This window comes from Barbatula barbatula (assembly GCF_947034865.1).
Source record: "Barbatula barbatula genome assembly, chromosome: 11".
Lineage (NCBI taxonomy): Eukaryota > Metazoa > Chordata > Actinopteri > Cypriniformes > Nemacheilidae > Barbatula > Barbatula barbatula.
The window spans coordinates 2,894,644-2,921,574 of record NC_136774.1 but is presented as its reverse complement, the minus strand read 5'-3'; the positions used below and the strand labels follow the sequence as shown (position 1 = coordinate 2,921,574).

Here is a 26,931-nt window from a genome sequence, read left to right as displayed (position 1 = left end):
ACAGTTGTGTTTTACGACTTTTGTTGTTGTATATCTTGAGATATCATCCAAAACTAAACATTCATTATATAAAACAGTGTAGAACTAAACAAATTGAAGATGAAGATATTTACTGTTTTTTTTAAACCAAATGTGGGGCATGTTTCATTTTTAAAAGAGTCATTAACACAAACATGAAAGATTTTCCTTCACACCAGATTGTAGACACAGACATTTCCAGAATATCAGTCAGGATGGAAACCCAAACCTTTTTTGGTTCATTGTCTTAAGCCTATACCATTGTTAGAACTCATCCCTTAGAGGTGCTAACAAAAACAATCTCCCATTCCTCCATGACTAGGAGGAAGAACATGTCCCAAACACTTACCATCTAAAAAGTAGGCTATTTATATATTTTGTTTTTACAGCCATAAGACGGAGGAACATCAGAACATTAATAAATATGTGAAAATAAGAATAGAAAGAGGGGCTGCATTTTTATATTTTACAGTGACAGCTTCAATCAGGAAAATAAGTTCCACACACAAATGGGTTTTTGGACCACTCCTGTCCCTTATGAAAACGAACCATGTTTTTTTGCGCATTGATTCCTTTTGGCAAAACCATGTGTTTACGTTTATTCTCATACTTTTAAAATGTAAAAATGTTTTACAGACAAATAGTCACAGGTATTGCTCGCGGTTTAATCTTGCCTTTTAAGTTACTCTTGCGTACAGTTCCGTCAGCCCCGGAAATACGGTGAGAAGCCGAGCTCGTGCGTCATTGAATAAAACCCATCCGCCCCAGCTTGAGCGCGAGCAACTGGAATGAAGTTTAGTCAACTTGTATGCGTCTGTTTCGCTTTGGCCTTACTTCACTCTAGGCCTAAAATGAATCGCTAAACGTTGCTTTGTTTTTATTCTGCGACCATGTATAGATTGCCATGTATCGTTTATGTAGTGTTTGTGGTGTTCAATGTGTCGTTATGCGTAAAGATCACCCGATGGGACAGTCTCAAAGCCAGAAAGGTAAGCTTGATTTTTCCACACAGGTAGGTCTACTCAGGTAATAAATGGTCACATTCGATCTTTCAGTATCTGTTTAAAGTGCTAGATAACAATGTGGTAAAGCTGGATGTGCTTGCATGTACATTTCACTCCCTGAACACATAGGTATGAATCATTAGCAGAACTTAGCGCTGCTACACAAGTTTTTCTTGCCAAACTCTCCATTTATTTCAACTTTATAACGCCGTTTTGTTTTTTAACAACATAGCTTAGTGTCTTAAATTCCTTTAATGTATTTGCACCAATACATATAGAATATATTATACTTGACTTATACTTAACATATATACCTATACCTATTTGTTTATATCATATAGCCTAATTTATAGATATACATCAATATCCTATTGTTGACCTATACATATCTTCTTATGTATATCTACACTGAAGTCCCAACTACACTGGAATTAATCAAATAAAGAGATGAGTAAGAAGTGCAGGAAGAAAAGTGTAACTGAGAGGAAAGTGAAGGGGGAGGTTTTTGTCTTTTTAAAATTTCCCCTCATTTATTTTAATGCTTTGAATCTTTACACGTTTGACAGATTTCCTGTTTTTTGGGGTTTTGACGTATAAAACCAAGAGAATGTTTTACCCAGGTTATTGGTACCAACCACATTCCATCCCACAACAAAAAGTTTTACATAACATAAACATCTGAATCTTAACCCTCAGATTAGTATTTGTATATTTCTTGCACACCTTTTAAGAGGTGTTCTGTGATCTAGCCTATGGCTCCAACTATAGTTTCAGGTTAATTATCAATATTTATTCCTATGTTGATTTTCAGTGTATTAACTGGCTTTATTTAGCAGAGTCAGTTGTTTTAGATTTTGCTGTTTTATATAATAATGTTCACTAGTTTTTATCGGAGAATAAACCCTGACATGGTATCACACTGAAGGGTTTTATGTTGTGATAATTGACAGACTGTAAGTGTACATTATACGACTACTTGCCTTATGAGTAAATTATAGGATGTGTAATATTTTATTAGCTCTTTGTTAACAAATACTGACCTTCCGCAAGTATCCTTTTTGTTTTAAGGCAAGACGCAGTTAAACTTATTCGAACATGCTATTTGGTATAAAAAAATTATACATTTTATTATTGCATATATACAATGGACTACTCTTAGAGAAGACATTCAGTTTATTTTTATTGCATTTATACAATGGACTACTGTTAGAGAAGACATTCAGTTTATTTTTAGTGTCCTCAAAAATGTAGTGACAAAAAGTTATGTCCAACTTTCATGAATACTCTTTTTTCTTTATATTCAAATATATTATTGAACAAGGATAACTTATTTTGCCTGCATATTGCAAAGTTGTGCATGTAAAACCTGAAGTTGTTGGGGAAGAAGAATTCGATTTTAGATCAATTTCAGTCGGGGTATATGTTAGGTCAGAAATCGTTGCTCCTCTTGTTTTGCTCTGGCAAATGGAACAGAAAACCAGGATAAAGGCACAAAACATTATAAAGACACAACTTAATCCAATTTCCTGATAAATCCCACAGCTATAAAACCCTATAATTGTATTTTGTGCGTGGTTAAAAAGTTTTGTCTTCGTTACATTACCTTTAGCTATCCGTAAATACTATTACATGAACGTTCGAGTTTATGCTCTAAAGCTGTTCATGAAGTGCTGACAAGTCACAATCCGTTCCACCTGCACGATCCGTTCTGAGCATGCGTGTAATTACGTATTAGAAAACGTCATGGTTTTCCTACACCATTTGTACCACGCACGCAGGTGATGAACATTTGACGGCCAGGCGGCACAACTGGCAGCATATTTTTTTTTTTGTAGGCTAACGTTACATAGTTTAACCGTTCACGGCGAGTCTGTTTTTATGTTTTTAAATGTTGCTTACGTTAACATTACGATGTGTTTAGGTGGTTGCCAATCCAAAATAATAGAGTTGTTAAATGAACATAGATGTTTTTGGTTACATGTGGAATAAAGTATTTTTATTGACTGAAATCTTCAGTTTCCTCCAAACTCCATTTTGCGATTCATTGCTGTATGGCATGTCTATATATACCTTACCGTGTTTTGATCTGAGGTCAGTAGTATTGTCAAAGACGGTTTGTGTTGTTTTTTTATGAAAATCTGATAATACTAGTTAACTTTAAATGTAGTAATTTATTAGTATGGGTCCACATAGGGTAATGTATCAATCCATTTAATCTAAATTTGTCAAATAATCACATCAATGGCGTTTACAGAAGCCAATAAAGAACATAACACATAAGGCGTATCTAGACTATATTAACTTCCATGAAGAAAGAACTACAAACTACAAAGTCAGGAGAAACATTACAGTATTTCAAACTGACTTGACAGAACGCATAGTGAAATGAGAACAGGTGGACAGCAGCGAAGTAAATTGAGTATTGTATTTTATTTAACAGTAAAAAAATATAACAAATTGTACCCACTCCCCCTACAAATGGACACCCGCACACCCAAGCACGCACAAGCGCACGTACACACACACACACCACCCGACACTGTCTATGGGTGACTGTGCACCCCACGTCCAGCATTTACTCTCAGGTTGAGGGAAACTCTGCAAATTGTAATGAACGTTTCCATGTTTTGGCTATTTTTAAAAATGAAAGTGAAAGGCTCCTTGGCATCCCACTCCATCGACTAAATCAGCACCCTCCACGCATTCATCTGGTCATCATGATCCAACAACATGTATGGCGGTTCTTGCACCTTGCCAGTCAAAAGCCCAGGACTTTTCCTCACAATGTATTCTGCCTGGTACATGTGTTTCAATGTGAGGGGCAGCTCCTCGACTTCAACCTGTTGCCCCTTTAATAAAGTAAAATACCATAAATAAAGACTATATACCTATAACAGAGACATCTTTTCAGCAAAAAAATAATAATGTCCTCATGTGACACTGCTGAGGTGTCTCCACGCATTCATCTGGTCATCATGATCCAACAACATGTATGGCGGTTCTTGCACCTTGCCAGTCAAAAGCCCAGGACTTTTCCTCACAATGTATTCTGCCTGGTACATGTGTTTCAATGTGAGGGGCAGCTCCTCGACTTCAACCTGTTGCCCCTTTAATAAAGTAAAATACCATAAATAAAGACTATATACCTATAACAGAGACATCTTTTCAGCAAAAAAATAATAATGTCCTCATGTGACACTGCTGAGGTGTCTCCACGCATTCATCTGGTCATCATGATCCAACAACATGTATGGCGGTTCTTGCACCTTGCCAGTCAAAAGCCCAGGACTTTTCCTCACAATGTATTCTGCCTGGTACATGTGTTTCAATGTGAGGGGCAGCTCCTCGACTTCAACCTGTTGCCCCTTTAATAAAGTAAAATACCATAAATAAAGACTATATACCTATAACAGAGACATCTTTTCAGCAAAAAAATAATAATGTCCTCATGTGACACTGCTGAGGTGTTATGGAGCCCAGGTTGTTTCAAAAGGTTGCTATTAATATGGTTGAAATGACAATAAAATCCACTTGATTTTACCTGTTATGGTGTATAAAGCTATATAATGTATCAGTTTTATAAGTTCACATTGAATTATTGAATTGACAAACTTTTCCAAATTATTTGCGATAGTGTACATCCAAAATTGGTTGACAACTCCTGCCCAACGTAAATTACATACCATCCAGCCACACGATCGCGTAAGAAGTGGGTTGTTAACTACTGTTAACTACTGACACACTGTTACTACTGACACACTGTTTATGTACGGGACAGTTCCAGTCTTCTCGGGTCTATTCAGCAAATACATATTTATTTTAAATTACCCGAGACCCGAAGTCACTAATATTATCCCTGACCTGTGTCCGAGGCACCCCTGAATCTTTTAGACCCAAACTCGCTCGGGTCAGACCTCAGGTTATCGTATGTACTGTATGTGGACCCATGAAGAACGCTAAACTGAAGCATCCAGCTGTCTCCAATACTGTGTAATTTTTTAACAACCCATGTGATGTGATCGGCTTTATTTACTCTGCTTTTGGAAATGTGAACTGTTGATGGCTGCGGCTAAGAAATCATCAAATGTTAACACTGCATAACTGTATGCTTCGGTTCTTTCATTTTAAAGCTCATTTTAAAAACAAGAAATATCAACATATGTGACTACTGGCCAGAGTTTCATGTCATCATCCCAAGTAGATGTCGCTCTCCAACTTTATATGGTGCAGAACATGAACTTGTTTTTAAACTCTTAACCAAAAGGTTTGTTAAAAACTTCTTCCTGTCCGCGGCAACAGCAAAATAATGTAGATATTATCCATTGGCATCATGCGGTTTAAAATGGCACAAAAGGACTATAAACATTTACATTTACATTTAGTCATTTAGCAGACGCTTTTTTCCAAAGCGACTTACAGATGAGGAAACATTGGAAGCAATTATAACAACATAGGCCACAAAATACATAAGTGCATCAAACTAGTCCATTAAAGCCTAGCACAGTATAAAAAGCTAAGAATAGTGAGGTTAGTAAGGTTTTTTTTTTTATAAAGAAGGAAAGGGAAGAGAATTAGGAAAAATCAATCAGCGACGTGTTGACGGAAGAGATGCGTTTTTATGCGTTTTTTGAAGATGGCAACGGAGTCTGCTGATCTTGTAGCAGCTGGTAGATCATTCCAGATTCAGAGAAGGTACGGGAGAGTGACTTTTTTCCTTTTTGGGATGGTACCACTAGTCGTTGTTCCTTTGCAGACCGCAGTGATCTGGCAGGAACATAGATCTGCATTAGCGAGTGGAGATACGATGGTGCAGATCCGGTGTTGGTCTTGTAGGCCAGGAGCATAGCTTTGAACTTTATGCGGGCGGCAACAGGGAGCCAGTGTAACCGGATGAAGACCGGAGTTACATGCGCTCTCTTCGGTTCATTGAAGACCACTCTTGCCGCCGCATTCTGGATCATCTGGAGAGGTTTGATTGTGCTAGCAGGAAGTCCAGCCAGAAGCGCATTGCAATAATCCAGTTTGGACAGGACAAGAGCCTGGACTAGGACTTGCGTAGAGTGCTCCGATAGGAAAGGTCTAATTTTCCTAATGTTGTAGAGGATGAATCCACAGGACCGGGTGGTGCTTGCAACATGACTTGTGAAGTTAAGCTGATCATCGATTACCACTCCCAGGTTTCTGGCTGTGCTGGACGGTGTAATCGTTGATGAGCCTAGTTGAATGACTAGGCTATTAACTTCGCAATGCCTAAAAATGAGATCGAGCTAGGAACTGAAAGTCTAAAGCATCTTCCCTACACTCACACACGCAAGGCATAATGGTTAATTTCACGCATTGGTTACCAGCACCAGCATTATTTCAAACATCTCAACCAGAGTGAACTAGAGTGGGACGAGTGATTGAAATAATTGATCAGGGCACAAAAATGGATTACATCAACATCTCTCCAGTGGACGAGCTGGTGGGTCTTCAAGACGGAAGGCCACTGGAGAGGTACATGGAGGAATTCTTTGGGGTGTGTTACCGGGTGGGTTGGGACGATCCCACACTTAACCGTGTGTTGCAACGGAATATGGAAGGCCAAGAGGGACTAAATCTCTGGCCTTCCCGGGCACAGCTACTGGTCCTGATCGCACCAGATGCACTCCGGGAGTCTGCGCCCCGATGCACTCCCGTGCCTGTGCCCCGATGCACTCCCGAGTCTCCCCAGAACCCTGTACCGGATCCCGAGCCTCACCAGGCCTCTGTGCCGGATCCCGAGCCTCACCAGGCCTCTGTGCCGGATCCCGAGCCTCACCAGGCCTCTGTGCCTGATCCCGAGCCTCACCAGGCCTCTGTGCCGGATCCCGAGCCTCACCAGGCCTCTGTGCCGGATCCCGAGCCTCACCAGGCCTCTGTGCCGGATCCCGAGCCTCACCAGGCCTCTGTGCCGGATCCCAAGCCTCACCAGGCCTCTGTGCCGGATCCCGAGCCTCACCAGGCCTCTGTGCCTGATCCCGAGCCTCACCAGGCATCTGTGCCGGATCCCGAGCCTCACCAGGCCTCTGTGCCGGATCCCGAGCCTCACCAGGCCTCTGTGCCGGATCCCGAGCCTCACCAGGCCTCTGTGCCGGATCCCGAGCCTCACCAGGCCTCTGTGCCTGATCCCGAGCCTCACCAGGCCTCTGTGCCTGATCCTGAGCCTCACCACGCCTCTGTGCCTGATCCCGAGCCTCACCAGGCCTCTGTGCCGGATCCCGAGCCTCACCAGGCCTCTGTGCCGGATCCCGAGCCTCACCAGGCCTCTGTGCCGGATCCCGAGCCTCACCAGGCCTCTGTGCCGGATCCCGAGCCTCACCAGGCCTCTGTGCCGGATCCCGAGCCTCACCAGGCCTCTGTGCCGGATCCCGAGCCTCACCAGGCCTCTGTGCCGGATCCCGAGCCTCACCAGGCCTCTGTGCCTGATCCCGAGCCTCACCAGGCCTCTGTGCCTGATCCCGAGCCTCACCAGGCCTCTGTGCCGGATCCCGAGCCTCACCAGGCCTCTGTGCCGGATCCCGAGCCTCACCAGGCCTCTGTGCCGGATCCCGAGCCTCACCAGGCCTCTGTGCCGGATCCCGAGCCTCACCAGGCCTCTGTGCCGGATCCCGAGCCTCACCAGGCCTCTGTGCCGGATGCCGAGCCTCACCAGGCCACCGTACCCGTCCCAAAGCTCTCTCCAGTGCCTCCAGAGCCCAAGGAACCCCAGGGGCCAACCCAAATATTTTTTTGGGGGGTGCACATTGCCTATCTGGGGAGCCTGGCACCCACCAGTCTTCCCAGGGCCCCGAATATCCCACAGCCCGAGCCCAAGCCTCCGGCCCCACAGCCCGAGCCCAAGCCTCCGGACCCACAGCCCGAGCCCAAGCCTCCTGACCCCAAACCAGGGGAAGCCAGCTGAGAGACTCCCTGTCCCGTCTTGGCTTGTATGTCCCGCACGAGTCTCTCAGCTGCCCACCCCCCCTGTGTACTGTAACACTCCCGTCTGTTTCCCTGCTTGTTTTCCCTATGGACTTTATTTACCGCAATCCCGCACCTGTTCGTCATTTGTCATCATGTTGTTTCCCGCACCTGCCAGCCATCAGTTTCATCACCAAAGACTATTTATACTCTGTGTTTCCGTTATTCCCTTGTCGGTTATTGATTGTCTTGTGAATGTATTGCGTTACGTGTACCAGTCTGTTTAATTTTTAAAAGCTACCTATTTTGTAAACCTTGGTCATCCGCATTTGTGAAGCCGGCACGTGAGCCGTGACACAAGCGTGGCAGAGTTATGTTTGGGACCATCTGTTTTGTCATTAAATGAGCATATTATTAAATATTAAAAGTAAATATATTAATTCCAAAAGAGATTAGGAAAGGCTCAAAAGTATTGATAAATGAGGAGTAATATAGGTGGTTAAATGTACAGCGCAAAGTGCCGGGCATCATTGATTTATCACAAAACAGTCACACATTAATTTACAGAATTAGTTCATAACAGAAAATACCTTTTATAATAAATAAAAATAAGAAATTAAACTAAACGAAATAAGCCAGAATCATTCCCAATGTGCAAAATAAATGTTTAGGCAAAATGCCTGAAATGCAGGGGTGTCACGACCCAGGGTGAGAGACAAGGAAGGAGGAGCCAGACGCAGAAGTGGTAAGGGGTTTACCCCTTAGCCGTTGTCTGGGTCCTCTGTCCTTGTATCTCATCCCAGGTCGTCAAGTCAGCTTTATATATACAGCGCTTTTTACAATTTTCATTGTTACAAAGTAGTGTTAATTAAATAAAACTATAAAATTCTGGCAGCCCCCCCGGCCAGGCAATGGTGGCGAGGAACCCAAAACTCCATTGGAGGAGATAAAAACCTCAGAGGGAAACCAGGCCTAACCAGGGGATTCCAGTTCACCTCTGGTAAAAGCTGCAGCCTCTGCACAAGCTCGACAGTCCTAAACCTTCGGAATATATATTAAAGCCATAAGCCCCATTTTATGCACTGCCTACAATAGCCAGAATAAATTTTAAAGATGTTTTATCCTTGGTATTAGGTGTTGATACATGAAATACCATGACTTCAAAAGAATTGTATTTAGGATTAGACTTTTGGGGAATGCTAAAAGAGTTACGGTAAAGTGCAGCAACACCTCCCTCTCTGCCTTTTAGGCTCATGTTTTTAATAATAATCTTGGGGGACAGACTAATTTAAAGTAATATAATCATCTGGCATAAGCCATGTCTCTGTCGGATAGAGCATGTCTATTTTATGATCGGTTATCATATCGTTAACAAAAAGTGCTTTATTAGAGAGAGATCTAATATTTAGCAATCCGAGTCATAAAAGTTGATTATCTGTATTTTGTTCATGTTTAGTTAGTTAAACAGATTACTACCACTCGAGGATCTGCAACTCTCCGGACTCTCGAACGCTCTTCAAAACCTTCTCTGCTCTCCTCTGTCCGCCTGCTCCCGCACCTTCATCAGAGTTAACAGCTGCAGATTTTGCATCGTTCTTCGTAAAGAAAACTACTGCCATCAGCAGCCAGTTCTCTACGCCACCATCTGTCGAACCCGCCCACATCCCTGACACGTGTGTGCTCCCCGCCTTTTCTACTCTGTCTGAAGCTGATGTCTCAAAGGTCATTGGCTCCAACCACCCTACCACCTGCCCACTGGATCCCATCCCCACCCATCTCCTCCAGGCCATCTCTCCAACGGTTGTGCCTGCTCTGACCCACATCATCAACTCTTCGCTCACCACTGGGACATTTCCCACGGCGTTCAAAGAGGCCCGCATCACACCGCTCCTAAAGAAACCCACCCTGGACCCTACACTGCTAGAAAACTACAGGCCTGTCTCCCTTCTTCCCTTCATCACCAAAGCCCTGGAGCGAGTTGTGTTCAATCAGCTCTCCTCCTTTCTCATGCAAAAAAACCTCCTGGACAGCAATCAGTCTGGTTTCAAGACCGGTCATTCCACAGAGACTGCACTGCTCTCAGTCATCGAAGCCCTGAGACTGGCAAAAGCATCATCCATGTCATCTGTGCTCATCCTACTGGATCTGTCTGCTGCCTTTGACACTGTCAATCATCACATCCTCCTGGCTTCTCTCAGTGCTACGGGTGTCTCTGGCATGGCGTTGCAATGGTTTGAGTCCTACCTCTCGGGTAGGTCATTCAGAGTATCCTGGAGAGATGAGGTCTCCGCGTCCCAACAGCTCAACACGGGGGTGCCACAGGGCTCAGTGCTTGGACCGCTACTCTTCTCCATTTACATGACATCCCTCGGCTCGGTCATTCAGAAGTATGGCTTCTCCTATCACTGCTATGCCGACGACACACAACTCTACTTGTCATTTCAACCGGACGATCCGACGGTCGCTGCTCGCATCGCGGCATGCCTGAGTTACATCTCGCTTTGGATGAAGGATCATCACCTGCAGCTAAACCTTGCAAAAACGGAACTGCTTGTGATCCCGGCCAACCCAAAGATTCACCACCTTGCCATTCAACTAGGCTCATCAACGATTACACCGTCCAGCACAGCCAGAAACCTGGGGGTGGTAATCGATGATCGGCTTAACCTCACAAGTCATGTTGCCAGCACCACCCGGTCCTGTAGATTCATCCTCTACAACATTAGGAAAATTAGACCTTTCCTATCGGAGCACTCTACGCAAGTCCTAGTCCAGGCTCTTGTCCTGTCCAAACTGGATTATTGCAATGCGCTTCTGGCTGGACTTCCTGCTAGCACAATCAAACCTCTCCAGATGATCTAGAATGCGGCGGCAAGAGTGGTCTTCAATGAACCGAAGAGAGCGCATGTAACTCCGCTCTTCATCAGGTTACACTGGCTCCCTGTTGCCGCCCGCATAAAGTTCAAAGCTTTGCTCCTGGCCTACAAGACCAACACCTGATTTGCACCATCGTATCTCCACTCGCTAATGCAGATCTATGTTCCTGCCAGATCACTGCGGTCTGCAAAGGAACAACGACTAGTGGTACCATCCCAAAAAGGAAAAAAGTCACTCTCCCGTACCTTCTCTGGATCTGTTCCACATTGGTGGAATGATCTACCAGCTGCTACAAGATCAGCAGACTCGGTTGCCATCTTAAAAAAACGCCTAAAAACGCATCTCTTCCGTCAACACGTCGCTGATTGATTTTTCCTAATTCTCTTCCCTTTCCTTCTTTAAAAAAAAAAAAAATACTAACCTCTCTATTTTTAGCTTTTTATACTGTGCTAGGCTTTAATGGACTAGTTTGATGCACTTATGTATTTTGTTGCCTATGTTGTTATAATTGCTTTCAATGTTTCCTCATCTGTAAGTCGCTTTGGATAAAAGCGTCTGCTAAATGTAAATGTAAAAATGTAAATGGATGCGAGACTCTAATTCTCTGTCAACCTAGCAATTTCACTGCATTTATCGCATGTAAAGCCCTCGTTGCTGACAGAGAAGGCTAAGCTAAACATTTGACATGAGGTGCAAGTAACAATAATAAGAGAAGAAGCCATAAATCATCGGGTTTGAAGAGTAATTCCAACTTACCAAGCTTGCTCGGTGAATCTTAGTATATACACTTAAGAGAGAAACCGTTAAACACAAGACAACTAGAAGGCGATATGATATATCTGAGTTTTTTGGTTTAAGATCTTCAAATAAATATCCAGGAAATGGTTATTGAGATATCAGGATAAGTTAGCAACGACAGTGATAAGTAACAATGTATGCTACGAATAAAATACACTAATATTAAAGAAAGTGCAAGTGAAGTGATACAACAAACCAATTCAGCCGCAGTGAAGTGAAGCTCCGTCTACGTCGTAAGAGCAAAACCACCTCCAGAAAACACATTTAAATGGGTTTAAATGTAGCTTCTGTTTAAAGAGTTGTAGCGAAGGATATGTTTATGGTAATAGGTTGAAGAGTTTTTGGGGTGACTCGAAAACACCCCCACATCAACTTTTCACAGCTTAACTGAAAGCTTGACCCCCTTTTGTGGATTTAGATATTCTAGGTATATCTAGACGAAATAAGCCTAATAAACACTGATATTGCTTTTTGAGTTTTATATTTATTCTCCTCATATTGATTATATAAAAATAACAAATAAATTAAAATACCTGAAAAAACATTTTGCTCACATGCGCTTTCTAATGCATCTTATAGATAAAATATGAATAGAATAATATACTTTATTCTAAGTAAATGCATTTATTCTTACAACAAATGCCAACTGGCAGAGGAAGCCGTTGCGTTAACCACACACAGTAGGCCTATATACTGTACTGCATTAACTGGCCCCATTACAGTTCAATTAAGTTATAAACTTTCTAAATATTTTTTAGTACAAAATAGGTCCAGTATTTGAGCCGTAGCTTTTAAATAACATGTTGTCAATCAAGATTAATTAGTTTAACTGTTCAGTGTCGTGTAAATAAGCATGGAGCTGAGCCTGGCATTCTCATACAATACTCCTTTAACTGTCTAATGTAAATTTAACATGTTAGGTGATAAATGCCTGTTCCCTTTCTGTCAGTCTCTCGACGTTGTGTCGAACCGACAGATCATCTTCTGACTAGTTTTGAAAAGGCCAATGAAATTGGCTAATTAAATTTGCTCATTCATTCACCTTTTGTTCTTCGGAGCCTAGTGGATCTGATGACTGCATATATATTGCTGAAATTTCGACGTGGTGCAGCGGAGTGTCCCTTCCAGCGACCTTCCCTCGGCGTCTCGGCAGTTCCAGAGGAGCTTATTTCTAAAAGAGCTAATTTCCTCAGCGTGGCATGTCCCGCTGCTCTCTTGGTTGCAATTCCCTCATCGAGGAGGGGGACGGACACGATGAGGCAGCCTTTGTGGAGGCACACCACATCGTCTGCTTCCCACTCTGTGACCACAGTGGCTACGTCCCTGCCGTCAGCGGCAGCGAGCAGCTTGGGTGACATGGGGATTACAGTGAGAGTAAATCCGTCAGCCGGCGGCTCGCGGACCATTCACGCCCCGTCTCGCTCGTCTGCTCGTTCCCAAGGAGGCGGTGCTAAACCGTCTTGCTCCTCAGCCACGCAATCGGACACGATGCGTGACGAAGATGAGATGTCTATTGCAGCATCGAAGGGCGACCTATTGGCATCCGACCCTGATGATTCCTTGGAGCCCCCTCCTATGGGAGACCAAGCTCAGGTATAGACAGATGTCAAGATGTCAGCCATGCTCTCTTGTGCTCGAGCATCGTACCCCTAGCGCGCGGCTGGATAATTGGCACATCGGGTCTGAGCGCGACTGCGCCCAGCCCCTGCGCAATTTTTTCCCAGGGTCCATGAGGAGCTCAGCAAGACCTGGAGGACTCGACCTAGATTCCCGTCCAAGCCGTGTAGGGTTTCGGCATTGCTGGTGTCGAAAGCCTACAACGCCGTGGGCTAAGCTGCCTCTGCTCTCCACACCATGGCCATCCTGCAGGTCCATCAGGCTAAGGCGTTGAAAGAGCTCCACAAGGGTAAGACCGACCCAAAGATTATGCAGGAGCTCCGCACTGCCACCGCCCTCGCCCTCCGGGTGACCTTTGGGCCGGACAATGTTCATACTAGTTGTCCACAAGAGGCATCTCTGGCTAACCATTGCACAGATGCGGGACGTCGAGAAGGTTAGCCTTCTTGACGTCCCCATCTCGCAGGGGGGGCTGTTTGGCCACACTGTTGAGGACTCACAGCAGTTCTCGGCAGTGCAAAAGAAGACCGAGGCTATTAAGCACATCCTTCTCCGCCGTGACCCAGCTGTCGAGGTGCGTGGAGCGTCTGCTTCCCAGCAGCCCCGGCCTTCTTCGACATCGACTCCGGCCAAGGTGCCCCCTCCTCAGGCGGCCCCCCGGAAGAAGACGTTGAGGAAGCGACCACCGTCTCGTCAGCAGATGCCGCGAAGTGTTTCTGACAAGGCGGACCCGGGAGATCGAGTTTACCATCGGGCCCGACCCCAGCCATTCCATCGCCGGCCGGTCGGACTGGGACCGCCCCTCCCCCGTCTCAACACCTGACCGCCCACATACTCACAAAAAGAGCATTCTCTCTCTCTGGGTCTTTCTTACAGCCGCACTGGTGTCAGCTCGAATCTTCCATGGTAACAACACACTCGCCTGCGAAAAGAGGCATCCCCCCTCTAAGGTGGGTTAGTGTGCTATTGACTGTCTCCCTTCTTTCCCCACAGGTGAAGAATAGGCATTCCATCCATCACTAAGCACTCAGGGCAGGGGGCTAAGCGGAGCAGCCCTGCCGCCTATGACCGGGTATCAAGCGGAGTTATCTACATATAGCTCTAACTGGACCTAGTGGTCCAGATGTAGTAACCCCTTAACAGGGTGGTTCCGTCTGAGATATCCTCATGAGATGGTTCCCCTCGTAGCAACCCATGACCTCCTCCAGGTGGACATACACCATGCGGCATTCAGTCCGCATATACCTCCCATGAGTTCTCCCCTACTGGGGAGAACATGTTGGTTGGTGTCTCCACTGTATTCCCCCCTATGGTGGGAATTGGTCTCCATAAGCGCACAAACCCATTGAGGGAACGGTGCTTACCCAGTGGCCCTGCGGTGCCGGACAGCTTCTCGCCATTAGAGAAACAAGGCCTCCGTCGGTGGCCGAGGGCAGGGGCTACTCATCTTTGCCAAAGCTCTGGGACCCCCTGCCTGCCCACTGGAAGGTTACAATTTCGCGATAGAGTCCATGTCTGACTTACCCAGGGCGGTCTACGTCGCTTCGCTAGAGATTGTGATGCGGAACAGTGCTGTGGTGTTTTCAATAGGAACCCCATCTGTCGGTTCGACACAACGTTGAGAGACCGACAGAAAGGGAAAGTCTTTGTTACGTATGTAACCTCTGTTCCCTGATGGAGGGAACAAGACGACGTGTCCTTCATGCCACAACACTTGCCTTCCGCTGCAGCAGTAGTGTGATGCTCTCAGGGTCCTCAGCACAAAAGGTGAATGAATGAGCACGCCGTCTCCGTTTTATAGTCCGGCATGCAAAATTAATTGGCCTATTTCATTGACCTTTTCAAAACTAGTCAGAAGATGATAGGTTCTCAAGTGCGAACCCCATCTGTCGGTTCGACACAACTTTACTTCCATCCTGGTGCCAGCAGCCGTGTCTCTTATTTTTTACAGCTGCAGAAAACAGTGAATATGATACGCCTGCCACCTAACAGTATTATGGCGCCAGTGCCGCTTGGCTGACTGCACACACCGTGGCACATGGCGGTAGACTGGAAGCTGCATTTTCTTTCTTGTGCAATTTTAATGGCCTGATCTGTACAGGGAACATTGTATTGTAATTGGTTTAAAGATCAAATTTTAAATTTTTATTCGGTTTGTTAGCGGTGGTTTATACCTTTTGTAATCCGTTTGATGAGACATGTAAACACCTGTTCGGTTAAACACAGTTCTGCACATCTGCAATATACATACAAAACAATCCAATCACTTTATTAGCTTTCATGTAATCAAAATGTTCGGTTTCCTCAATCCAAATGATTTCTTTCAGATTAAAAGAAAATGTGTCCATGCAAACATGGCTATGTGCTTGATCCTTTATTACACCTGCTCAATACTACTGCATTACCTTAAATTTATAATGTATTTTATAATGTGTTTTGCTGTAAAAATAATACATTATATAATACCATTTGCATTGTCTAAAGAAACACTTAAAAATGATAAATATTATAAGAAACCTCTCTTTCTCTGTCTATAGGAGCAGTGCTGTTGTGGTGCTGGTAAGTAATGAAGTACATCATTTAAAAAATGTATGTGTTTTCTCTTTTTTTAATAGCTGATAGAAAATGGTTGTGACATCAGGTTATGAAAATTACACAAGCTTTTGTGTTTAAAGTCGATGTTAAATCAAAAATAATCCTCTTGACATTTCTGGTGATAGTGGGGTAACACCGATACCAGTATCGGACGGACGGAAGTGAGGAATCCAGTCATAAAAACTGAATTTGCAAACAGTTAATGTTTAACATAAAAGCTAACGAAATATTCAGATACTGTTTAAATATGTATACTGCTTTCAGCTCCAGATCCGTCCAAAAACATGTCCGGTTAACTTGAACAAGCTATAACACACTCATATTTTACCACACCACCCCCTTTTAATTTTATATTGTTTACTTTAGTAAACTCAAGTAAATGTGCTAGTAAAATTGTGCTACTTATCATTAAAAATAGTACTTAAATTAAGTAGACCTAAAAACTACAGAAAAAGTACCAGTAAGATACTGGTTTATTAACATAATTGTACATTATACAGGCATTGGTATAAGTATCGGTATATCGGTACTCATATTCGTTCTTTAAAAAATAGTATCCCTAGGTGTTGGTGTGAATATGTTGTATTTCATGTATTTAAATGTAACTTCCATGAACTTTGTCTTTGCTTGTTTCTTGTGTGTTTGCATGGAAAGACCGATGCATGCCTCGTTTGAGACTCCTCACTGCTCAGGATGTGTGTGTCCATCTGAGGCTTTGTGTAGAACCTGTGTGTATGTACAAGGTTTTAATAAATCATGCAAAACCATAGGATAAATAATACAATTCGTTTTTAAGTTTTGTTTTCTCTCCTATGGTTGTAGTGTCTAATAAAACACTGAAGATAGAGTTTAGTACCTCTGAAACTGCTGACTCCTACACATTTCTCATCTGGAAACAAAACCACACTGTTTTGGTATGACTTTAGCCCACTCACCTTTTGTTTTTAAAGGAAAATAACAAAAAGGTATATAAAGCTACTCGAACTATTTGTAGTTTTGCAAATGTTGTAGAAATACATTTTAAATTGTGTATTAAGTAATCTTCATTTAATACAGTTTGGGTAAAATCAGTGAAAACCTAGTATATACATTAGTTAGTATCAAAAAATAATTTTTAACCAACATTTTTCATAATTTACACACCCTTATGCCATTCCAGACATGACCAATGAAGCTCATGCATCGTCATAATTGTTTGGTCTCTATATGTGAGATGACCAATGATTTGATTTAAGAGTGATTAGATTAGCTGATATATTGTTAAAATATTGGGTAACACTTCAGATTACGGCCGAAATGTACCACATAATTAAACAGATTTTACATCTTAACAAATTGTAACAATAATGTACCTTTACAGTACATATCTGTAGGTAAAGGGAACAATATGCAAAGTTTGGTCATACAATTAGGTAAATGATGGCAGAGCAGACTATTAAATTATTTTGGGAGAATGACTCCTTCCAGGTGTCATCACATTGACAAGCTTGCATGTGCTATCTCAAATCACCTTATTGAAAATGAATGATTTGTCACTGAGGTTTACTTTCACTGTGATCCTATTTTCTTTGTTAGTGGAACAGCACAAATGGTGAGCAGTTTTTTCAACCTCATAATACAAAAATTTGGATACGTGATACAACAACCGATCAGATGTGTGTAAGTAAATGCTTAGATACTGTATTTGTGTTGTATTGTGGCTTCTGTCATTTTGAGTGTAGCAATTGTTACCCTTTAGTGGATTCTACGGTTTGTTTCCTGTTTCCTGGCCCAGCCAGGCCAGCAGGTCAAAGTGTCTGTTTACCTCAAAAATGAGATGCTCACTAGCGCAGAGCACATCACCCCAGGTATTTCTCAATTTCCTTCTCTTGTAGGAAAAGTTAATATTGTTATAGCTCCAAGCTTCACTGCACTCACTATTTAACTGTTTTTGTGTGCCTGTTTTGAAGATCCAGTGCCTAAGGCCGAGATTACTGTGGACAACCTTGCCAAACATTTCAATGTCAGGATAAAAGCAGACAATGTCCTGAAGATCAGTCTTTGTTACAAGCATTCATACACCGAGTGTGAAGAATTCATCTATTTTGGTCTGGTGGGTTTCATACAGTGTATAACACTTTCTGTGTATGGATTTGTGTATACTTTAAATGAAAAAAGAGAAATAATTATTTAATATTTGGGACATTGACAAAAAGAGAACTTTGATCATTTACTTACCCTATTCTCATTCAGCAAAAAAATTAAAGGAACATAAAGGACATGTGAAACCCAAATGCTGCGCATAACACCCTGTCTGCACCAGACGCGAGAGGCGCTAAACGACACGACAAATGCCTTGTTCTTAATGGGTTTGCATCCAGTGTGGACATATTTGAAATTATAAGAGGTTCTATTGTCATGTCGTGTCATGCCCCGTAGCGTCTTGTGTAGACAAATTATAGCTTTTCTTATTTAACAATGCAAAACAAAAACTATCTATAAAATATCTATTTTAAACAAAACACCCAAATAAAAATTAACTCTTAAGTAATTAACGAAGGATAATGACCCAAACAATACCTACAACAAATTTAGGAACAAATTTAATCTCCTCTCTCCTGCCATTTTCCAGTCCATCCTCATTTCTTTCCTCATTTCCTCGTATCTTAGATACTTCAGGATGCGAGGGAAGGACGCAAGGAAAAGATGCGACCATGGAGGAATTAAATAAAGTGAAATGGCATATCCTCGCTCTCTTTAGCGTCACTTCAAAGCTTTATCAGTTTATGATTAACTGTACACATGACACAAAAAATAATATATCAAATAAAGTGAAATACATACTTTTTGTAGAGTTCATAATCCCCACTACATTCAAATAAAGTACATGCTCAGAAACGTACATTACATTAAATGTAAAAATGTTATACATAAATATTATTTAATATAATATTACCTATATTAATATTAAATATACTGTCTGAACTTTTACAAAAATGTAATGCTTTTTTATCACATTTATGAGTTTTTGAATGATTTGAGGATATGACGTTGTTGAGGGCAAGGAGCATTTTCTTCAGGATTATAAACATGACAAATAAGGTAAGAATGAACTTTACCATTTAAACACAATCTGTAAACCCGCACAACTGTAATATAAACTAAGTGTTATGACAACTCAGGCAGTATACACTAATTTTTATTCACTTCTTCCCAATATAGTGGATTATTTACTATTCGCTATGTAAGGTGAATAGTGAATAAGTAAACAAATGAATTCGGACTCGGCTAAACAGTGTGAAAATCATTGGGTGCTTCTTAACACGCTTCCTTGTTTGCTCACTTATTCGTCCTCCATCCTATGACCTGGAAACTAATTAAGCTCAGCCATCTTTTAGGACACCTCAAATCTCTAATTGCACAGGAAGGAGGGGAGGAGTGGGGACTCTTTCTGACACCGTGGCCGTTTCTCAATTCCAAGAATGCAAAGAACAGACTTGTGTTCTTGTGGAGACCAGTCTTGCGTGGCAACCTCAGACGAACAAATTTGGATGGACGCCCATGCGAAACGCATCTTGTTTTAATGGGATTGGCCTGCCACATCTAGTGTGGACAAGATTTTAAATGATAATTGGTTCTAATGCGGTCTTTTGTGGCGTCGCTTTGCCCTCGTCTGGTGAAGGCACGGTGGAAGGAATCACGAGCGAGGATACATAGCTGTATACTTTGCAGAAGTCTTCAATCGACTAAACCTCATTCACGTATAAATTCTCTGCCAATGCACAGCATCACATCTTCAAATCATATTCCAAGACGATTATAATATTCCTGTATGTAGACCTATTGTATATCAGACAATATGGTTAATATTAATAATGTAATAATAATATGAAATAATGATCCTACATTATATTATATTATTTCGATTTTGACAGGTGTACTGCACATTTACAGGGTTATCACTTGATGTGTCTAGGGTTAGTCTTATCATGTCTTCAAAAAAGTGATCCATTATAAATCCAGCATTGTGTTTTTGTTTTAGATTGACCCACAGATAAATCAGACTGTTAATCTGAGCTTCCCCTACCTGGTCCCATGTCTTTGTGTACAGGTGTGTATCTCTTCAAACACTGCATGACTAATTTACAAACTTGCGTACATCCTAAGAATATACATGCTACATGCATTATTTTGTTTTATTAGTTGTGGTATACAGGACACGACACCAAAAGAAACACTCAGTGTCCCCTAAAAGAGACATTGCTTTCATGTGAGTAATTGGTATTCATGTAGGCCTATGTAATTACTGTTTGACCATAAATGTTTGTTGTCCCTCATACCTGAAATCCTTCACTGTGGAAAGGCAATCATGCAAAGTGTTATGCTTCCAGATGGAGGCGACGTCTTGTTGTCTGGGTCACCAAGGGTCCTCGGGTCTGTTATGTACTGGGAACCTGTCTGCCCTTCTGACCAGTCAAATCTGACTGTTTCTCTTTGCTGGCTTCTCCTTGAGCAGGGCTCTCATTGTGTCCCTGAATCCAATGCTGCCCTCTATGGGACAAACCTGGTGGGTGATGATATTGAATATATATGAAATCACAACTTATTTTGATATGCTGCAGAAGTAGTTATTGGGTGTAAATGTGCTATTTCAAGCATACTGTAGCTATTGGAAACCATATTTGTCTTTTTAATCAACAGAAATACAATGTATCTACTGTAGATAAACACCCTCAGATGTGTGTGAAGGTAATACACACCCGAAAACAACAGTAGTCTTTTAATCGTGTGTTCTGTCATATGCAGCTGTATTTTCATGTGTATATGATTGTTTAAATTCTAGTTTTCCTTAAATGGCAGTCATCGCGTCTTCTGTCCCTTCATGTCAGGTAAGAGGAAGTAGTCATGAGTGTCATAAAGTAATGCAATACTGCTGTCTTTTTCACATATTTGTTCTTATTCTATCAGAGGATGGCTCCACATGGAGTGTGACAGCTGTCCCTAAATCACTGCATCTGGAAATACATCTGACATCCAATATTGCAGCTTCTTTTGCTGCTCAGCTGTGCGCCAGAGAGAGAGACAAGTGTGTTCCTCAGGGAAATGTCCTCTCATGTCAAGTGGTTAGTTATGTCTATTCTATCCTGACTGTTTGATTTAACCCATAGCAAAAAAGTAAATAAGGTCAAAATCTGGGAGATCTGAGAAATATGCAGTGTACAAAAAATCCTGAATGTGGTTCTTGAATGGGCGCTTACTCTGATGCATGCAGACGAGACTGACTGCTGAAGCCATTTGTGGTCCAGTATTCTGTTACATTGCGAACAAGAAAGAGCTGGATCCAAATGCAGCGTGTGTGTTTTTAAGTTGCACAAACACAATAAATAAATAAGTATTTATACAGTGAATCACCAGGGGCCTCATTTATAAAACTTTGTGTAGGATTTGCGTCAGAAGTGGCGTACGGATGAAACATAGTATGTGCGTACGCACAGAAATATTCGGATTTATAAAACCGTGCGCACGCACATCCTACGTAGTTTTCCTTTTATAAATCACAATCAATTCTAAATGTAGTGCAGCTTTTGCGTCTTCATGTCACGCCCATAGTTGTCCATAAATAGTCTGTGAAACGCCCACAAGTTAATATTCATCGATTGCGAAATCATGGCAAACACAGAGAGGGAATCAAAAAAACGTAACTTCACTCAATGTGAAGTAGAAGTTATCTTTGGCAAGGTGGAAAAGAGGAGAAAAATGTTGTTTGGAGGGCACAGTGTGGGCATTTGAGTGGTTAAAAAGGCACTTGAGTGGCAAAAGGTTGTAGACGCCGTAAATGCTGTAGCCTCACAATCTCGGACCGTGGCAGAAATAAAAATATTTTTTTTACTATGAAAACAACTTTCCACAGTGGACAATTAATACATCTATCTATATATATCTCCCTAATTATCTATCTATCAGTCTATCTAATTGCATCTATATCTGCCCTGCCAGACGGACACATTGACAAGAATTTCAGTTTTGTACATTATTTTGTTCTGTTTACCATATTATTTATCAGGATGAATTGCATAACATGCCAAGATTCTTGCAGGAACATATTTCACTTTTCTTTTTCAAATATGTGTTAACTTGCATTTCTGCATTTCTGTAATTTTCGTTTGATTTTGTTTGTTTTACACTGCAGATTGATCAAACGGGTGTTCGTGTAGGCTGTTAACTGTAAGACTTGCTTTGTGAAGTCTTCGTGTTATTTATGAGAGGCAGTATTGCCATTTCTTTTACACAACCGTCTACAGTTTCACACACTTTCACATGTTTCTTCCATTTGCCGACGGTGTCGCCATTTCTCATTTCACCCGTTTTTGTGCGTACGCACATTTTCCCGTCAAGTTTGCTTTTTATTACCAATTATTGCATAGAGAGCGGCCTACGCCTTCTTTTGTGCGTACGCAACGTTTATAAATGAGGCCCCAGGTCTTTTAATGCAAGTCACTGTACTTAGCAACCATAACCGCCACAGGCAGGTATTTCCAGTTATACGACTGTAAGTAATATGTACTTGAAAATTTGACAGAGATTAAATCTCCCAAATTGGGGATCAAGATTACTCTACATTTACATTTATAACAACATAGAGCTGCAGAAAAAAAAGGATGAGCAGTATTTCTGTATGCATTCAAGCAATTCCAGTTCAGTGTCTGTTTAATGTCAACTGAAAAAACCTCAGGAAAGACAAAGTCACCCAACAGCAATGTAAAAGACTGAGACAATACCAAGATTGCCTACTTAACAGTTGCGAAAAAGCAGCCTTATTCAATTACATTTTCTTTTTTGAGCTGATCCTAAAATACATGTAAAACATTAGTATTGTGTCTAAAATGCAGTATTTAAGATCTGCAAACATTGCAGATTTGTTTGTCCCGTTTCAGTTTGAATAAAATAAATGAATGTAAATAAACTTTTTTTTATTTGGAATTGAGGAGAAATGTTGTTACGATTTAGCAGATTGAAACAAAATTATAATTGTATTTAACATTTTACTTTACACAACATTACATAATTGAACACACTCTTAATGTATCAAAGTGTAAGAATAATGATGGATGTTTGAGACTGTAGATTAAGTAATGACAACTCTTCATAACACAATTGGGTAACAGAAAATGGTTATTCTGAAAGTTTACTGTGAAAAGGGTTTAAGATATTGCTTTCATTTGTACAGTTTTAATTATTATACAGTTTTAACAAACTTAATTATGATTTGGGGATTTTGTTCCATATTTGCATCCTTATTTCTGTGTAAATGTACTTCACCAATTCTCTTCTCAGGATGGGGGCCACACAGAGGCTGAACTGAGCGTGCCGTTTTCTTTTCTTTCATCAGAACTGTGTGTGCAGGTAAAATACACAGTTTGCAGAAGGACAGTGCAACATAGTGATGTCAATCTAAACGGTTAACGGTTTACGTGCGGTGGGTGGTGTGCTAGTATTTCATTCTGAAAACAGAATGTGTCTGTCTGTTCTCACCGCAGGTGTGGCGATTAGATCTGAAGGGAAGACGAATAATTTGCCCTGATTGTAAGTAAAATGATCTTGAATCATTAAAGCATATCTGCTGATAGATTAACATAAACACACACTCATGGTTAGGCATTACTCTCACAGACACACACAGGCGATGGGGTCTCATCATTGGTGCTGCATTGTCTCTTCTGGCTGCAGTGATGGTAGTGGTCTGCATCACGTGCTGTTTGGTCAAAAGAACAATATCAGGTTAGTCTGCAAACATTTTTAATTTGGGCCAGAGCATATTTGAGTATGCAAACACATATTTACAATTTACATTCACATTTATGCATTTGGCAGACGCTTTTGTCCAAAGCAACTTACATTGCAAACACATTTGTTTCTAAGTATATTAAAAACAGCTTTTGTTACGCTATGCTGCAATCATTCATTATTTTAACAAGATGGCACTGTCAAGCTTCTGCGAAACAAGTGTGAATAACCTCACAATTTTTTGTTCAAGTATTAGTTCACCCCAAAAATAAAGTTAATTCATAGTTTACTCATCCTCATGCCGTCCTGTCTATGTTACCATATATCCTTGCTCTTTATAGCATTGTAATGGGATTGGATAGAGCCCCGTTTTTAAAGGGGTGTTGCAACAGTGTGTTATGCATTCTGACTTCTTTACAATGCTAAATGTTGGACAAGATGTCATACTTAATAAAATAGGCTGTAGACCCTAATATGGTGTAATATCTCACTTGTATTCCCTACCACTAGATGGCAGACATGTAGTACTTCGATTCTAGACCAAAATGACTTCATGTTCCTATTCAAAGTGTTCAAGCAAATAGCAGAGCAAGTGAGGTGTCATGTCAGTGATGCGGAAGCAGTTCAGAGCATCTGAGTAAATTGTGAGATTTGTGAGAGAAAATCGAAAAATGGCGATAACAAATTGTACCGTGAGGATGTGTTGCAAATGTTATGCGTCGATTCTGACTTTGAAGGGGAATATTTGCCTTTTTGTTAATGACGATCGGCCATTCGATGATCACGCATCTCCCGTTACATCTTTGCAGTGCAATGACACCGCCGTGCAAGGCGCAAGTGTCCACAAAGACACAAACAAGTGATCATTTCTACCCTTGGCCGAATGTAGATGGGGGTGGCGGGGTGAACGTGGTCGTAGTGTCCATAGGAGAGCTGTTGCTAGAGGTGGAGGCAGCAGGGGTAGGAGCAATAGGGCTGGAAGTAGCACTAGCTCTTTGGATCCAGTGCCCCAAAATGGCTATACCATAAAGTATAGTAATACAGTTCACTGCCGGTCAAGGTGGGGTGGCTGTCGTCCGAGAGGGAGTGTAGAAGTCGCTGCCGTTTGCAATGGGCTGGAGCCTGCTGCCGTCCGCCATGAAGGGGGAGGAGCAAATGCCCTCAGCCGGAGGAGCGATCGAAAGGGCTGCCAGGGGCCGGGGGATCGAACAGTCCCCCGAGCGTCCAGTACCACCGCATGGCACAGCGAGGAAGAGCCTGTTGGCTGGCCGAGGACGGAGCCACAGTGTGTCAGGGAATCGGACCAGATTTATTTTTTATTTTTCCTCTCTCGTCTCTGTCGCTCCTTGTGCTTCCGTCTCCTTTTTTCACGTCTCGACTGTCCATGCCCTGGAAGTAGAGCACAGTCTTGGGGTACCCCTGGCCTGTGAGGGGCGATGGGGGTATGTAAAGAGAAAGGCGGGACGAAACGAAACGAGACGATGCCGGTGATGCAAGTGAAAATGAGTTTCAGCTGACGTTTGATTTGATTTGAATCTTGTAGAAATGTGTTTTTTGTTGTTGTTTCGGTATGCTATGTTAAGCTGTTTCCTTATAGTGGACTTATATGAGGAAGAAAGTCGTCACGCCTGATCTATTGCATTTTCGTTTAATAAGGACTCGTTCTTTTAACAGCAGTGTTTATGACGAAGCTTGACAGAAACGTAGGGTTCAGTGGTCATGGTTAAGGTACGTCAAACCTCGTTAAGCATTTTAGAAAGTCATCCGGCTCGTCTCCTTCCTTCCAATCGCAGATTCAGGTTTACAAGCCAGGCTTTCCTCCGTTTCCCATACTGGCATTTTCCCACTTCACGAACATCATCTTTTGCTACACAATTAAAACACCTTTTGGTTTCATGGTTTAATCAATTTAAACAATCAAAAACATAGGTATTTTGAATTTGTGATTCAAATCATGCAAATAAAAATTTGTGTCACCCCCACAAAGATACACTCTTCATAACCATAATATTCTCAACACAACAATAATACATCACTGGACAGTATTCAGGGATTTTTTTTGTCTGAAAAATGTTTTTTTAAAGAAAATAAATGAACAAAAAGTGTTTTTCTTTTTTAATTTGCAGTTTGGCGCTGTGCTGAAAGAAGACCCCTACTGCTTGTGTGTTCGTCTGATGATACTGCCCACATTACTGCCGTGTGTTCTTTAGCGTCCGGCCTACAAGATGAGCTCTTCATGGATGTGAGGCTTGCACACTGGTCGCATTGTCGGTCTCAGCCCTCTCTGGCTCAGCTGGGACCCCAGCCGTGGCTGTACGGCCAGTGTCAGGCTGTGCAGAAGGCTGGTGGTGTCATCCTGATCGCATGGAGTCTTGATGCTCAACTTAGTTATCTAAGATGGAGAAAGAGCCATTTGCTCTTGGAAAAAAAAGGGTCATCCAGAGTTTGTAACACTGGCATGTATAGTGATGTTGAAGGTGGGTGTGAAGACAAGGAGAAGATGTGTTGTGATGAAGAGTTGATCGAAAAACCAAGAAATTCATCTTCGACTACAGCTGCTGTTTTCAATGCTGCCCTCTCCTGTCTGTGGACAGGAATACACAGTGATTTTCATGGTGAGGGATTTGGATTTGTTTGCTTCCAGAGTCTTGACACCAGCAGTCACATCCCAAAACTCCTCAGGTGTATTCAGAAGTACTGTCTCCCTAGAGATCTGTCCACTTTAATACATGACCTGGGAAGCTCAAGGAATGGGACTGAAAAAAGCAAAGGAAACATTCGATGCTGGCCACGTCTTTTTTCAAAAGGTCTTTCATTTCTTGTGTCACGTCAGCTTGCATTGAGACTGGCTGTAAATCTTCCTGTGTCAGACAGAGGCAGCTCGAAAAACCCTCCAAAGTTCTCGCAGAAAATAAAGGGCAGTACTAAGCAAAAGAAGCATCACAGGAAAGTTTTGTCATCAATTTTGTCCAGAAAGGAGTGTTTGAAGAAAGAAAATGGAGCAGAGCTACTAAGAGCAAACCTATTACACTGACAAACAGCCATGCACTGAGTTCCATGCATACCTGCAGTATATACAGCATCAATGTGCAACATCAAATTACTCAGCATACTGAATACAGTAGTAAATATTACCCGTTCCCACTCACCTCAAGGGGAGCAGTGATTGACAAAGACGATGATAAATTCCAAAATCAGAACAGTATATGTAAATATAGTTTTTTGTAAAGAGCAGCATCGACTGCAAGTTTTGACACCTGGAGAATGTTACCACACAACCACTTAAGATGTCATGAAAAAAGAAAGACAAAATGTGAACTGATCTATTTCTCAGACA

At 42.0% G+C, this 26,931-nt stretch overlaps 1 protein-coding gene across 3 annotated transcripts; it reads left to right on the top strand.

The window, feature by feature from the left end:
- The first annotated feature begins 724 nt into the window (after nt 1-724).
- LOC306900777 (interleukin-17 receptor E) lies at nt 725-26,882 on the top strand. 3 transcript variants are annotated; one of them, XM_079468077.1, is made up of 17 exons: nt 725-1,007; nt 15,773-15,794; nt 16,485-16,562; nt 16,653-16,744; nt 17,406-17,489; nt 17,569-17,677; nt 17,780-17,922; nt 19,852-19,920; nt 20,013-20,079; nt 20,201-20,376; nt 20,511-20,558; nt 20,653-20,698; nt 20,778-20,932; nt 23,145-23,213; nt 23,348-23,393; nt 23,481-23,588; nt 25,721-26,882. In XM_079468077.1, the coding sequence occupies exons 1-17, from the start codon at nt 909-911 to the stop codon at nt 26,626-26,628; spliced, it is 2,319 nt and encodes a 772-aa protein (XP_079324203.1). In that variant the 5' UTR covers nt 725-908; the 3' UTR covers nt 26,629-26,882. The 3 variants fall into 3 exon arrangements, with proteins under 3 accessions (XP_079324203.1, XP_079324205.1, XP_079324204.1); XM_079468078.1 differs by having other exon boundaries at nt 796-1,007; nt 16,653-16,795; XM_079468079.1 differs by lacking the exons at nt 16,485-16,562; nt 16,653-16,744 and having other exon boundaries at nt 776-1,007.
- The last annotated feature ends 49 nt before the right edge of the window (nt 26,883-26,931 follow it).

Excerpts from the sequence above, each read along its gene's own strand:
- LOC306900777 (XM_079468077.1), top strand. The coding sequence starts at position 909 with ATGTATAGATTGCCATGTATCGTTTATGTAGTGTTTGTGGTGTTCAAT. Across the intron at positions 16,745-17,405 it reads AACAAAACCACACTGTTTTG|TGGAACAGCACAAATGGTGA; the intron begins GTATGACTTTAG and ends TTTCTTTGTTAG. Across the intron at positions 23,589-25,720 it reads GGTCAAAAGAACAATATCAG|TTTGGCGCTGTGCTGAAAGA; the intron begins GTTAGTCTGCAA and ends TTTAATTTGCAG.